Source organism: Triturus cristatus, chromosome 11, assembly GCF_964204655.1.
Source record: "Triturus cristatus chromosome 11, aTriCri1.1, whole genome shotgun sequence".
NCBI classification, from domain to species: Eukaryota; Metazoa; Chordata; class Amphibia; order Caudata; family Salamandridae; genus Triturus; species Triturus cristatus.
Window position 1 is genome coordinate 875,132,839 of NC_140594.1, and position 15,774 is coordinate 875,148,612.

Below are 15,774 nucleotides of genomic sequence, written 5' to 3' on the forward strand. Positions count from 1 at the left end.
GTTAGGCACATCTCAAGAACGAACAGGAGATGAGGATGCCGAAGTTGCTATAAGCGAAGAAGTCTGCAATTTCAGGAACATGACCCTAAAAGGAAAAACTACAATCTGGGTATGCATTTATCTTGATTAAATATTAGGATGACAGGGCCAATAAATACTTCAAAAGCAAAACACTTGACACTAATGAATTGGATGGTATTTACAACTTAATGGTAATTTGTTAGTTTTTTTAAAAAGCAAAACAGGATAAACTACGTTTTTCTACCCACTGCAATGCAAATTCCAAGAACAGCTCAAAATCGCACACTATGGATAGGCCCTTCCTAAAGTTTACCTCCTTACCGTCTTCAGTTGTTCTTTATAGCATGGCGCTGAGTGTAATTTGGGTTTCCAGTTAAGTGGTGTCTCCCTCTTGATGGTTTGAACGACATAGTCTTCCTTTCCCATTCTTCATCAAAGGAGGGTCCTTCACCTACATTACAAGAAAAATAGCAACTCTAAATTATTTACAAGTACAATATAAGGTTAATAAAAGATTTAAACATGCGTCAGTCACCAAATAGACAAAGTAATGCAAATCTCAGAGATTCCAGGTTACGTAGATGGAAGTTGATGACCAACCCTTGATGTTTCAGGCTTCTGTGCAAAAATATGACGCATGTGCAGTGGTTTCAACAAGGCAGGGTAAACCACTAATCTAGTATCAATGGTTTCCCCTCTGAGAGTCTGAATATTTCCTAGCAATGAGAAATCCCTTAGCCTATTTGTCCCAGCCACCATGATTCTCGTTTCTTTAATTACTGTGACTAATTGTCTGCTTTGAACAATTTACAACCTTCTTCAGCTTTGTGGATATATAACAAAAGCTCTGAATATATATTTATATACTACAGGACATAGTAACTGCGTTCTGAAAATTAATTTACAAAAAAAAAAACATAGTTGGGCTGAGTGAGCATACGCTGACCCCAACCGTCATGAGGGGGGTTCTCAAAAGGATTCCCTCTCCACCCCTTGATTGGCTGGCCACATGGACAACATGTTGTGGCAGCCATTACAGGACTCAGGGACACTCTCTCTGGAGAAATGCATTGTAATGAAATCTTGCTTTTGAAAAACTCCTCTCATGCTTTTCTCATAGAGGTTGTGTAAGGTGTTCCAGAAGTTAAAATGAGAGCACATTTTCTATAAGTTCACATTATCTTTCTCAACTAAGTGAGCATTAAGTCTGATATCCTGAATAAACAGCTAGACAGCTATTATTTATTTGTGACAGAGGTGCAGCACACCAGAGTTCCTTTCTTGAGGGAATCAAAGCTGTAAAACTGAAATCATTTCCTTTAGACATTAAGGAAATGAGGGGGGTCATTTTCTTAGAGATATTATGGTTAGAGGCCTAGAAAGCTGAAACGAGAACTCAATTTCTATGAGTTCTCAAATATCTTTTGCATCCATGTCAGTAAAACATTCTGACATGAAGACTGAAACATGTACGCATAACACCAGCAGCAGTCTGTCAGTTGACTCCCAAGTGATCAACTGCAGCTACACCAGAGTTCGAATGAACGACTCGAGCACTAACATTCAGTAATTATGGTAAAGGTTTGGCACATCTGTACATCATCTTGATGGAATCAAAACTGTAACGCTGAAAGGAATTTCCTACAGCTCCCAAAAGAGGATACTTCAGCTAATGAACAAAATGAGGGCTTTCTATTTGTCATAAAAGAAAAATGCTACTTACCAGTATGCATCTGTTCTTGGCATGTAGGGCTGCAGAGTCACACACTAGTGCATAGATCGCCATCTGGTGGTGGTCCCGGATGATCACACTTTGTTGTTGTCCTGGAAGAGTCTTTGTATGGTAGATGACTCCTCCTTTGAGCACAGTGCGCATGGGCATCGACTCCATCTTCAGATTGTTTTTCGCCATTACGGGAAATGATGGAGTTGTGTGAGAACAGAAAGAGATGCCCATGTATAATGTATCTAATTAAGATATTACTGGAACAGATAGAGGCAGCGGGGGAGGCGGGTGGACGTGTGTGACTCTGCAGCCCTACATGCATAGATAAGCAGTTCTCTCCCTTAGCGGCGAGTACCAGTATCTGTTGCAGTGGTTTGAAATAGTGTTTTGAGTACAGCCTGGCCCACACTAGCTTGTTGTTTTGCTCGCACATCTACAGTCGTGCTTTGTGAATGTGTGCAGTGTAGAGCATGTAGCTGCTTTGCAGATATCATCTAAGGGAATGTTCCCTAAAAATGCCACTCAACAGACTGATTGAGATGGAATGGCGAAATGACTTTTGGAAGGAATTTGGGATTTGTCCTTAGAACCACCTTGTTGTGCTGGAGTTGCAAGAATGGTTCTTGAATTGTTAGTGCCTGGATCTCACTCACCCTTCTGAGTGATGTAATAGCTATTAGAAAAGCAACTTTCCATGAAAGAAACTGTAATTCACACTTAGGCAAAGGCTCAAATGGAGGGCCGATGAGCCTGGTGAGAACAATGTTGAGGTTCTATACAGGGGAGGGTGGTACCCTGGGAGGAATTATTCTTTTGAGGTCTTCCATGAAGGCTTTGATGGCAGGAACTTTGAATAATGATAGATGCTGTCTGTTTTGAAGGTAAGCTGCTATGGCAGAAAGATGTAACCTGATTGAGGAGTATGCTAAAGTGCATTTGCGGAGATGCAGCAAGTAGCATATGATGTTCTGGATGGAAACATATAGTGGGTTGATGTTGTTATTGGTGCAATATATAACAAATCTTTTCCATTTAGCTGGGTATCAAGCTCTAGTGGTAGAACGTCTAGCTTCTTTGATAACGTTCATGCAATCAGGTGGGAGGTTGAGATATCCACATTCTAAGACCTCAGGAGCCAAATTGCTAGGTTGATCTGCATGGGGCCCGTATGCATGATCTCTCCATGGTTCTGTGTTAACAGGTGTGGTTAGAGTTGTAGTTTTTGATGTGGTACCACTGAAAGTTCTAGTAGTGTGGTGTACCACGGTTGCCTTGCCCATGTTGGTGCAATTAGGATCAGTGTGAGGGAGTGTTGCTGCAGCTTGCGCACCATTAACGGAATGAGTGGGAGAGGCGGAAAAGCGTACGCAAATTTGCCTGACCAACTCATCCATATCGCATTGCCTTTGGACAATGGGTGTGGATACCTGGCGGCGTAGCTTGGGCATTTGGAGTTGAGGTGTGTGGCAAACAGATCTATTTGTGGCTGTCCCCATACTTGAAAGAAAGGTTGACGAACTTGCGGATGAAGTTCGTGAATCTGTTGGCTCTGACGACTCAACAGATCCACAATCTGATTTTGAACTCCTGGTAGATGTTCTGCTAGTAGATAGATGTTTTGAGGAATGGCCCACCTCCATATGCTCTGCGCCAGCCGGGAGAGCTGTAAGGAGTGTGTTCCTGCCTGTTTTTGGATGTAGTACATGGCTGTCATATTGTCTGTGCAAGACAGTCTTGCCTGATAGATAATTTTGAAAAGATTTTAGAACTAGAAAAATGGCTAGCCACTCCAAATGGTTTATGTGGAGTAGCTTTTGTTGTGGTGTCCACCTGCCTTGTACTGTGTGCTCTGACAAATGAGCTCCCCAGCTGATGAGGGATGCGTCGGTGGTTAGCACTACCCGTGGAACTGGCTCAAGCAACGGCCATCCTTTGGAAAGGTTCTTGGGTGTTCCACCACTGCAGAGAGCGATGTGTCCGGCCATCCACCACCACCAGATCTGTTAGTTGACCTTGATCCTGGTTCCACTGGCTTGCTAAGCACTCTTGTAGGGGGCGCATCTGGAGTCTTGAGTGTGGTACTACGAAAATGCAAGATTGCCATCATTCCAATTAGTTGCATGAACACTTGAGCTGTTAGTGAGTGCTGTGGTTGAAAGTTTTGTATAAGAGCTTGCATGGCTTGTATTCTTATTGGGTTGGGGGATGCAAGCCTTTTGGAGATGTCTATTGTGGCACCTAGATACTGCTGAGACCGGGATGGTTGGAGGTGTGACTTTGTTTTGTTTATAGTGAATCCGAGTTTGTGTAAGAGGTGAATGGTCTTGTGTATGTGCTGGAGGCATTGCTGGTATGACTTGGCTTTTATAAACCAGTCGTCCAGATATGGGAATACATGGATATTTTCCCCTCAAGTGTGCTGCTACTACCGGGAGACATTTTGTGAAGACTCAGGGTGATGTAGTGATCCCGAAGGGGAGGACTTTGAACTGGTAATGTTGACCGTCCACTACAAACTGGAGGTACTTCCTATGAGCTTGGTGAATGGGAATGTGAAAGTAGGCATCCTTGAGATCTAGGTTTGCAAGGAAGTCGCCTTGTTTTAGCAGAGGAAGACCTGTTGCAATGTGACCATATGGAAGTGGTCTGACTGTATGTAAGGGGTCTCAGGTCCAGTATAGGTCTGAGGGAGCCGTCTTTTTGGGGAATAAGGAAATACAGCGAGTAAACCCCTGTGTTTTGCTGGTGTAGTGGAACTGGTTCTATTGCTTGTTTGTGCAGTAGAGCAACGACCTCCTGTTTTAGGAGTGTGAGATGCTCTTGTGACATGGGACGCTGTTTGGGTGGTATTGTTGGAGGAGTGGAAGTGATCTCCAGGCAATAATCTGAGTGAATTATTTGTCTCACCCACCTGTCTGTTGTGATGGAGTTCCAGACAGGTAGGAACTGTTGTAATCTCCCCCCGACAGGAGTGGAATGGTCTGGGGGGAAGGCAGGAAAGTCACTGCTTGGGGGCGGAGGCAGTATGGGTGTTGTTACCTCTGCCTCTGCCTTTAGAATTGTTGCCTCTGTATCCTCCTCTGTAATAACCTCTATTGGGTGAGGATTGGGTGGGAGTTTTGTAAAAAGAGTTTTGTAATCAGTGAGTTGTTTAGGCGCCCCTGTACAAGGAGTGACGAAAGGACATTCTGGGAGTTTGATTTTGTAAAGCTCCCATGGATTTTGCGGTGTCAGTGTCCTTTTTCATTTTTTCGAGAGAGGTATCAACTGAGGGGCCAAACAGATGTTGTTGGTCAAAGGGTTGATTGAGAATACTTGTTTGTACTTCTGGTTTGAAACCAGAAATACGCAGCCAGATGCCGGTATTTATTGCCCTTGAGGCTGTGTCAGCAGCATCTAGAGCGCAACGGATGGAAGTATTAGTAATGATCTTCCCTTCCTGTATCAGATCAGTAGCCCTGTTCTTGTAATTGTCTGGTAGATGTTGTATAAGGGTTTCAAGCTCATCGTAGTGAGCCCTATCGTATCTTGCCAACAGAGCTTGGGTGTTGGCAATTCTCCAGACGTTGGCTGCTTGAGATGTCATACGTTTTCCTGAAACATCTAAGAGTTTGGATTCTTTATCAGGGGGTGGAGCATCCCCTGTTTGAGAATTTGCTCTTTTTTGTGCGTTGGAGACCACTAAAGAGTCTAATGGTAGATGGCCCTTGATATAAGCTGGGTTAGATGGAGTGGCTTTGTATTTTTTGTCCAACCTGGGATTAATTACCCTGGCCCTGACGGGATCTTTGAATACGTCTGGTGCGTGTTTTGTAATCCCTTTAAGCATTGGTAAGATGGTTGTGGTCTTATGAGAGGGTAATAGTGTGTCCATAAGGAAGTCGTCATCCACTGGGTCAGTATGGAGATCGACCCCATGAAAGGCTGTTTCTCTGTGAATGGGTTGTGTAAACCCAGATGGCCTAGAAGGGTATACGTCATCTTGGGGTAGATCCGGGGCATCTGGTGCATTGTAGTCTTCCCAAGGATCACCTGATGGGCCAGGAATATCATCTGGATCCTCTAAGGGTTGCTCATCTTCTATGTCTCCAGAAATATCATCGTCATTAGGGCTATGTATGCTGAGTGGTGAGTGTATAGGGGAAATATAAGGGTCTGGCACTTCTGGTGAAGGTACTCTTATGGGAGAAGTTTGAGCATGTTTTTTGAGAGGAACTGAAGGTGTGGGAGGAGGTTCCAGTTTTTGTTTAGAAGGTACAGTGGTGATATGTCCAGTCTTTGGATGAATAAGAAGAGTCTTTTGCTGTGGATCTGGGCGGAAAAGCTCTTCTATGGAAGAATCCTTCTTCGGGACCGGCTTGTCCTTTTTGGGATCAAGCTGTTTGCTGGGTTTACCGATGTCTGGTACAGTCTTAGGAGCGGATTGAGGTTTGGGTTCCGAAGACTTGTGGTTGGAAGCTCTTTTCAGCTTGAATGTTTTCTTCGGATCGGAAATTTATTTTGGATCCAGAGTTGTTGGTTCCGAAGCTTGTTTCGGGTCGACAGTTTTAGGAGTCGAAGTGTGCTTTGATGTTGAAGTTGGCTTCGGTGCCGACGTTTGTGTCGATGTCAGACTGGACTTTTGTTCGACAACTTTAGGTACCGAAGTTTTCTTCCGTGCCAAAGTCTGTATTGATTTCACTTTCGGTTTGAGAACCTTCTGTTTATCGAGGTTGACTGACGGCTGACTCGAGCCCGAGTCGCGTAGAGGCTTTTTGGAAATCTTCGTCGCCAGGCCCGAAGGCGGGGCATCAGAAGTTTGTGATCGGTGTGCACCTGGGCACGAAGGTAGAGGTGGAACCGAAACCTCACCCTGTGTGGGGGTAGCAAGAGGGTCGTCGTCTGTACGTACGACCGGCTGACCAGCTGGAAGGAGATCGTCATCTTCTGCCTGCTCGTCGGCTCTGGAAGCTGAATCCTGCTTCAGAAACAATTACTTCTTCCTGCTGTTGTTCTTCTTCGGAGTCCGGTTGGACTGGAGTGTAGGATCTGCTTCACAAGGGTACCCCTACTTTTTGCTGGTGTTTCACTGTTTTTCGACCTTAGTCTGGCTGTGGCCCTGCTAATCAGGACAACAGCCTAGCTGCTCCTCTCTAAAATGGTTTCCATGTACATTAGGTACATATCTAATTGGATTCTGGAGTGCCTTATAAGCCCCTAGTATATGGTATACTATGTACCTAGGGCATAGGTACCTCAGAGTCCTACCAAGGTCTGAAGCATGTAGTATGCCACCCCTGGGAAGCACTCCAAAATGGCACTACAGGTCTGCTACTGCAGCCTGGGTAAGGGTGTGCTTGCACCCCTTACAGTGGTATAGGCTACCTATATCCACATATATATATATAGACACATAAACCTATAAGCCACTCCTATGGCAGGCCATAACAATCCTGAAGGCAGAGTGCTTGGTTTTGTGTGAGAGGGTGCCCAAGCATGAGCTGAGCCCCTCTGCAGCTTTCGGAAATACTTCCTTATGGCTGTTCTGTGATACAGCCATACCATATACTCTTAAGTGCATTATAACCTCGCGGTAAATGCTAACTGTGGAATGGCTGCATCAAAACATGTCGTGTTTGGTGTCAAACATCTTGGAATACTACCCCCCGCCAGTTCTGGCGGCGGGGGTAGCATTCAACTCTTCTAGAGGGAGAGACATGTTCACACTGGTCAAACCCGGTAGGACTTTCCTGAGCCCTGGCATCACAAAATGGATGCCTCTGCCACAGACACGGGTCTGGCCTCCTGCTGCTGTCCGAAACTCCGGCAGGGGAGGCCTGGACAATAGGTCTCCTGTCGAAGGGAGGTGTAACCACCTCCCCAGACAGGCAGATGTGTATTGGGGCTGGGCGGGAGCACTCTCTGGTGCTTTGAAGTCCTGCACTGGGGGCACGTTTGCTGTCCCTGTGCATAGTCCAGTTCAAACCGGTTGCAGGGGCTACTTGCCTCTGCTCTGGCGCAAAACTGGACAAAGGAAATGGGTGTAACCACTCCTCTTTCCAAGCCCACCCATAGGTTTGGCCTTAGAGTTAGTCCATCCTCTAAACTTAGTATAAGTATAGGAATCCAGTCCCTAGGACTTTAGATTACCCTGGACGAAACTCTGCTACGTACATCCTGCACCTTTGACGTTCTATCCTGAGTAAAAGACTGAAGAAATCTCCCTTGGGGTCAAGGAGTGACTCCCCTGCTTGTCAGGCACCAAAGAAGCAACTGACCCATCTGCATCGCTGAAGCTCCCGCCGGACGCCAAAGTCTTTGCATCACCAGAGGTGGATTTTCAGACTTCCCTGAGGCTACCCTGAGTCCACAGCAAAGCTGAGGCCCGTGGCTATCGTGGGTGACGTGGAACCGTGACCACTGGACATCGTGAACTTTTGCAGCAACACTATCTTCCTGGTCCTCCTTGAAGTTGTGCTTTGGGCTCCGAGTAGCCCAAGCCTTCAGCATCTCCTGCACCGAAGATTGTTGGCCTCCACTCCACGAGTGACAAGTGGGCCAGTTTCAAGTGCGACCGCTCGAGGCTCCTTCGCGATCACTAGCCCGTTGGCTAGCAGGTCCCCACGAAGGCAACTCCTCTTCTACTTGGCCTTTCCTGGTTGCTCCAGACGTGCCCTGACTTACGCTCACTGGGTGAGTCCCTCAGACCTTGCTGGTCTGCACCGAAGTCCTTTCTCTGAATTCAAGTGACTTGCCGTTGCCAAGGCTTGTTGGGTCCAATATGGTCGGCGACACCGCAGCACTCGACAGACTTCGTGGGACAGCTCGAATCCAGCTCCTGGTTGTCATTGCCACCTCCTAGACCTCGTGGCTGAAGAGTCAAGACACCCGTCAACTCACCTGAAGCACCCGACATCTGTGGGTATAGGTCCATCCTACCCTCGGTCACTGGCTAGTGACCCAGACTCTGTTCCCTCTGCTTTCAGGTTACTTCCATTCTAGATCCAGGCTTGGATCTCTTCGGACACTTCTCCTCTTCACGGTAGCAGCAGTTCTTTGCAGGCTTCCATTGAAATCGACGACGCGACCCGACACCAAAAGACAACTATGAACCCGGTTTCCCTGGGTGAGGTAACTCGAATACTCCGGTGAACTTCTTAAGTCCAAAAAGGTTTGGTCCTGACTTGATTCTAAGTGTCCCTAATCTTTAAATTTCCAACCGCGACATTGCCCATAGAAGCTAACGGTTGTGTTTACACACTGCATACAGTCCCCGTGGGTCCCCTGTGTCACTACCTTGGGTGGTCCCTTGGGATCCCAGCGATTCTACAGGCTCTAGACTTTGTGTCTATCCCAGTCGTGGTTCTTATACCACTTTTTTGGTATATGGTTTGGTACGCCCCAAGGGCCCAAACGTGTATTTGTGCTGTTACTGATGCTTGCTCACTTGTAAATTAAGTACTTCAAACTCCAGTCGTGTAAAGAGATTAGAGGGGTGTGTTTAATCTTAAATACATATATTTTAAATATATACCTGGTCTGGTTGTACTTTCATTTGATCATTCAGGAGATTGTAGACTGGTAAAACAAGCTGCTTTACATTCTTTCAAGGATTAGCCTGAAGGCTGCTCTCCATAGATACCACTAGGATAGCTTTCAATAAAGGTTGTCTTTAACCAATTCACCATAAGGAGTTGTTTGGACTGATACAAGGTGCCCACTAGAACTAGTGGACAGCATATATCATGCCACCTTCTCACATGGAGTCTCCTGGACGAGGGTGTCTGGTGCCGATGAAGACAAATGTGCCATGACTCTCTGTGCTCGACGGTCTCTGATTGTCTTTTTGGACCGGAACGAAGCACAGGCCTGGCAATCTCAGCTTTCATGCTCTGGAGACAAGCACAGATTGCACACCTCATGTAGATCAGTGTGGGGGAATTTGTGTCCACACCGACTGCACTTTTTGAATGGTGTTCTTTCCATGAGCCGAAGGCCCAGTGGCGCAGTGGGGCCCGACGGCCCTCGACGAGCACCGGAATCGAGAAGTGCAGGTTCTTCGAGACGCGTGTAGAAGTAAGTCGCGATCGAAAACAATACTGACGGTAGGGATCAGGGAATGCGTGTTGAAAAGAGATCAGTAACGAAACCGAGCTGGAGCGACATACACATCCGAGCCCGATGGCGGAAAAAAACAATCTGAAGATGGAGTCGATGCCCATGCGCACTATGCTCCAGAGGAGGAGTCATCTACCATACTAAGACTCTTCCAGGACAACAACAAAGTGTATTCATCCGGGCCCACCACCAGATGGCGATCTATGCACTAGTGTGTGATCTGCAGCCCATATGCCTCGAACATATGATTAGTGCTCTCGAATACTAATATGGGGGCACATTTTCTATGACTTTCCAAATATCTTTCTCATTAATTTCAGTAAAACATTCTGACAAGTAGAGTAAAACATGTAGTTCCAAAACAACAGCAGTCTGTCAGTTAACTCCCTAGTAAAGAAGTGCAATGTCAGCTCCGAGTTCTAATGAACAACCAGATCACTAATATACAGAATTCAAGACAAACGTGGTGGACTCCTACATGTGATTGTTTTGGAAATGGGAACCTTTGAATGCTAAGCAATACCTGAGGGGCAGGCTGAAGTAACTTAGCTTTGAGATGTTAATATAGGTATAAAATCAGTGAGTTGAAAATGTGAACGGTCGTAGGGGTTTTTAGCACTTTCATGCATAATGTGTTTTAGAGGAGCTTGAATTAGTTAACAAGAGAGATGTTAGAAGTACAGCTTGCCGTGTTTAATCAGCCTACACATCAACTGTCTAGTTATAGTTAGTCTTGTCTGGTTAACGAGTTGAAAAGAGTGTGTAACGAGGCTTGCTACTTATAATAATTTGAAGGTAGTGGATAAATGGTACGTGAAAGTTATGACTATAACTTTAGAATTTTTAAAGTTTATGTAGTTTAAACTCGGTTTGTATAGGAAAAGGAAAATGCTACTTACCCAGTATGCCTCTGTTCTTGGCATGTAGAGCTGTAGAATCTTATGCTTATGCATCGATCGCCCTCTAGTGTTGAGCCTGGATGTTTGCACTTTGTTTTTCTTCGAAGAAGTCTTCGTAGTCACGAGGTAGGTGACTCCTCCTTTCGGTGATAGCGCGCATGGTCATCGACTCCATCTTCAGATTGTTTTCCCGCAGAGGGTGAGAGAATGGTGTTGTAGTAAAGAATAGAGATGTCCATGTGTATGTATGAATAGTAACAAGAGAACTACAGCAGCTACAGGTACCCGGGGAGGTGGGTGGGGCATGAGATTCTACAGCTCTACATGCCAAGAACAGGTGCATACTGGGTAAGTAGCATTTTCCGTTCGAGGCATGTGAGCTGTAGATCACATGCTTATGCATAGACTATACAGCAGTCTCCCCTGAGCTGTGGCTATCTGTAACTGATGGAGTTGTCTGAAACAGCGTTTTAAGTACTGCTTGGCCCACATTAGCTTGTTGTCTGGCTAACACATCGACACAATAATGCTTGGTGAATGTGTGTGGTGTGGATCATGCTTTGCAGATGTCAGTAATAGGGATGTTCCCCAAGAAAGCCATAGTAGCCCCTAGCTTACGAGTAGAAGGTGCTCTAGGGGGTACCGTTAGAGTCCTTTTGGCTTTTGCATAGCAAATCTGAATACATTTAACTATCCACCTAGCAATACCTGATTTGGATATAGGATTGCCCTTGTGAGGTGGTGCAAAAGCGACAAAGAGTTGTTTTGTCTTACAAAAGGATTCCGTTCTTTCAGAGTAATACAACAGTGCTCTTCTAACATCTAAGGTGTGTAGAGCTCGTTCTGCTATGGAGTCAGACTGAGGAAAGAAAACAGGTAATTTAACCGACTCATTAATGTGAAATACAGATACTACCTTACGTAGGAATTTGGGATTGGTACGAAGAACCATTTTATCTTAGCTGGAAAAAATGTTCTTCTATGGTACGTGCCTAAAGTTTACCCACTCTCCTCAATGAAGTGATTGCAATGAGGAAAGCTGTTTTCCAAGCGAGGAACTGTAGTTCACATTTGTGCATGGGTTCAAATGGTGGGCCCATTAACCTTGTGAGAACTATATTAAGATTCCACAATGGGGCAGGTAGACGTCTTGGTGGTATAACTCTTTTTAGTCCTTCCATAAATGCTTTGATTACAGGCACTCTGAAGAGCAAGAAATGTTGCCTATTTTGAAGATAGGCTGCAATTGATGCGAGATGCAGTCTGATGGATGTATAGGCCAATGATAACTGTTGCAAATGTAACAGGCAACAGAGAATGTTTTGTATGGAAGCATCAAGATGGTTGATGTTATTGCAATAGATAACACATCGCTTCCATTTGGCTGTGTAGCAGGCTCTGGTTGTAGGCCTTCTGGCCTCTTTAATAATGTTCATACAGTCTGGTGGAAGGTTCAGATAACCAAACTATCACTTCAGGAGCCAGATCGCGAGGTTCAATTGTTTGGGATTTGAGTGTTTGATTTCTCCATGGCTCTGTGAGAGGCGACTGGGAGTTAAATGTAATTTTTGATGCAATACCAGAGAGAGTTCCAACAGGGTTGTGAACCAGGGTTGACGTGCCCATGTTGGAGCTACTAGGATTAGTGTGAGAGATGTTTGCCTGAGTTTCCAAACCACTGATAGAATGAGTGGGAGAGGCGGAAAAGCATAAGCAAATATCCCTGAATAGTTCATCCATAGAGCACTGCCTTTGGATAACTGGTGTGGATACCTGGAGGCGAAGCTTTGGCATTTTGCGTTTTGGGGTTTTTGCAAACAGATCTAGGTGAGGGACTCCCCAAGCTTGGAAATATGGGTGGAGAACTTGAGGGTGAAGTTCCCATTCGTGTATTTGATAGGTCCGCAATCTGGGTGTTGACTCCTGGAAGGTGTTCAGCTAGGAGATAGATATTGTGGCAAATAGCCCACCTCCAGATGTCTTGGGCTAAGTGGGACAGCTGGAGAGAGTCCCCCCCCCCTTTTCTGTATGTAATACATATCTGTCATGTTGTCGGTTCGAACCAAGACAGCTTTGCCAGACAGGTGATCTTCAAAGGCTTTGAGAGCTAGAAAGATTGCCATCCGCTCTAAATTATTGATGTGGAGCAACCTTTGCTGGTGGCTTCACAGACCGAGCACTGTGTGCTGCAGAAGATGAGCTCCCCAGCCAGTAAGGGACGCGTCCGCTGTTAATACTGTCTGTGGAACCGGGTCTATGAACGTCCGTCCTTTTGACAAATTTTGTGTTTTCCACCACTGCAGAGAGCGATGAGTACGGCTGCTTACCAACACTAGATCGCTTAATAGACCATGTGACTGGTTCCACTGACTGGCTAAACATTCTTGAAGTGGACGCTTGTGCAGCCTGGCATGTGGAACGATCATGATGCAAGACTCCATCATTCCCAGCAGCTGCATCAAAACTCAAGCTGGAAGTGACTGATTGGCTTGAAACTGGAGAATAAACTCCTGAATCTTTAGAATTATGGCTGCGTTGGGAACCACCAAAGCCATTTGAGTATCTAAAGGGGCTCCAAGGTAGTTCTGAGTTTTGGCTGGCTGAAGATGTGATTTTAACACATTGACTGTAAACTCCAGTTGGTGAAGTAACTGAATGGTTACGGAAGTATGCTACCGGCATTGTTGATACATGCCGGCTTTGATGAGCCAATCATCCAGGTATGGGAAGACATGGATGCTTTGTCTTCTCAGATGAGCAGCTACTACCACCAGACACTTTGTGAAGACTCTGGGGGCAGTGGTGAGTCCGAATGGGAGTACCTTGAATTGGTAATGTTGACCTGCTACCACAAACCTGAGAAGTTTGTGGTGAGCCAGGAGGATTGTGTCAGGGTTTAGCCGTGCGCCTACCTAAAAACTACATTTCCCCGGGTTTTCAACTACCGTTCCCAGCAGCCTTTGCTGCTGGACCCGGATATAGGAAGGCAAGACGGTGGGGAAGACGTTCGCGATTTTGGGAGCTTAACGGGAGCGGCTGCTCTCGTTTTTCCGGAGCCTCTACGTGGCGACTTTGTCCGAAGATCGGGGGCAGACTACGACACAAGAACAGGTATCGTTTCAGCTCGTTGATCGAACCTCGCGCTTGAGGCAAGCAGCTCCAGGAAGCCAGGTAACTGTCAGTGGACCTATCATAGAGGTCTGACAGTGGACGGCAACTCGTGGGAGCAGAGTATTTGTCTGTTGTCCTCTGGAGGCATTTGTGTGGCGGATGCAAGTGGCGGAGTGCTAGGGGAAGGCGTTCCTCTGCATTGCCGTCACAAATTTCAGATTACCTTGTGAATTACAGGTGCCAAAGCGGACGGCGGTAGTTGATCTCTACGCCCTGCCGTGTTTGGAGGAATCCAGGTTTGGAGGGAGATTATTGTCATGCCACCGGAGTATATGACGTAATATACCCCGAGACCGTTCTTTTCATTTACTCATCAGGGATTGGTGAACACTCAGGAAAGGGATCTAGGGTCCAAGCACATTATCCTGATTGCATCCATTTTGGGGTCCTATTTTTCAGTTGGCAAGGGTAGGTTAAGAAGAGCTCTACCGTATACTAGGAAGCAGGAGGACGATATCCACGCTGCCCACTAACGGGGTTCTTTGTGTTCTACAGGGAGAGGGAGGATCAGGAGAGATTCGTTGAAGGGCTGACCTTACGCTGAGTAATTTCAGGTGAACAGTCATTTAATTTAGCGAGACTTTATTGAGAGTAGAATGTGATCAAGGTACTAACCTGTGTGTCTTGTTTTTTCAGCATCCTTTCCCTGCTGACCCTTCCTTTTCCCTTCCTAAGGTTTTTTCCCCGGATAGGGTTTTTTTCCCTCGCCGTATCATTCGAACACCCTGTGTTATATAACTCCAGGGTGTTTGGAAGGTCCGGAGGTGGAGCTTATTGATGCGTCTGGATTCCGCAGAACGAACACCTGACAGAATCGCGAACCCAAGAATTGCGTTCTGCCCGGTTCAGTCGCAGCAATAATGGCGTCCATGGAGGATGTGTTACATGCGTTAGTCCTGGTACAGCAGGAGTTGGCATCGGCTAGAGCCGAAACTACTGCTTTACGAGACAAAGTGGAACAGCTGTCTAGGAACCCTTTTAATGCCTCTTCTTCTGCCTCTTCCATTCAGGTGACAGTGCCCCCACCCATTCCTTTGGCTACCCCCGAAATGTTTTCAGGTGACCCTCGTAAAACACAAGTGTTTTTAACTCAAGTATTATTACACTTCTCCTGTAAACCAGCCTCGTTCCCTAATAACCATTCCCGAGTGGCCTTTGCCATATCTTACTTGGCGGGGGACGCCGCCAATTGGGCTGTGCCGTTGGTTAAGCGCAACGATCCCATTTTGTCGGATTGGTCGGCTTTTAAGGTGGAATTTGAGAAAATGTTTGATCGTAGAGCCAATACCTTTAGTGCTGACAAGGAACTTTTGGAGTTAAGGCAGGGAAGGAATGAGTTGATTACATATCTAACTACATTTAACCGATTGGTGGCTGAGGCTGACTGGCCGGAGGAAAAGAGGATGTCTCTTTTTTACCAAGGTTTAAAAGAGGAGTTGAAAGATGTAGTGGCCCAAGTGGACCCTCAGCCGACAACCTGTGTAGATATGATAAATCTGGTATTAAGACTAGCTAGTCGTCTGACAGAGAGAGGGGGTAGCCGGAGACGATGGGACAGAGGGTCAGGCAGTTACGAGCGGTCCCCTCGTAAGCCATTGGGAGGGCTAGAAGACAGTCCAGAACCTATGGAAATAGGAGCAATTAGAGCCCAGTTGTCCAAAGAGGAGAGAGAAGCCAGGAGAACGCAGGGTCTCTGCATGTACTGCGGGAAGAAGGGGCATTACGTTGGAGAATGCCCCTCGAAACCCAAAACATCTAGCGCCAGTCGATTTAAGCGCGTTGCGGTCTCTTCTCTAGTGACAGATAAGAGTCAGATTGAGAATCCAAGAGCTGGGGAGGAGGGAGGTCTCGAATGGAAAC

At 46.2% G+C, this 15,774-nt stretch overlaps 1 protein-coding gene across 2 annotated transcripts in view; it reads right to left on the reverse strand.

The window, feature by feature from the left end:
• Positions 1–15,774, reverse strand: part of MLF1 (myeloid leukemia factor 1) — a 179,956-nt gene that overhangs the window by 22,222 nt on the left and 141,960 nt on the right. For both annotated transcript variants that reach the window (XM_085634742.1, XM_085634741.1), the window contains one exon: positions 343–472. In XM_085634742.1, coding sequence (XP_085490868.1) covers positions 348–472 — 125 coding nt within the window. In that variant the 3' untranslated portion in view covers positions 343–347. The remainder of the gene's footprint in view (positions 1–342; positions 473–15,774) is intronic.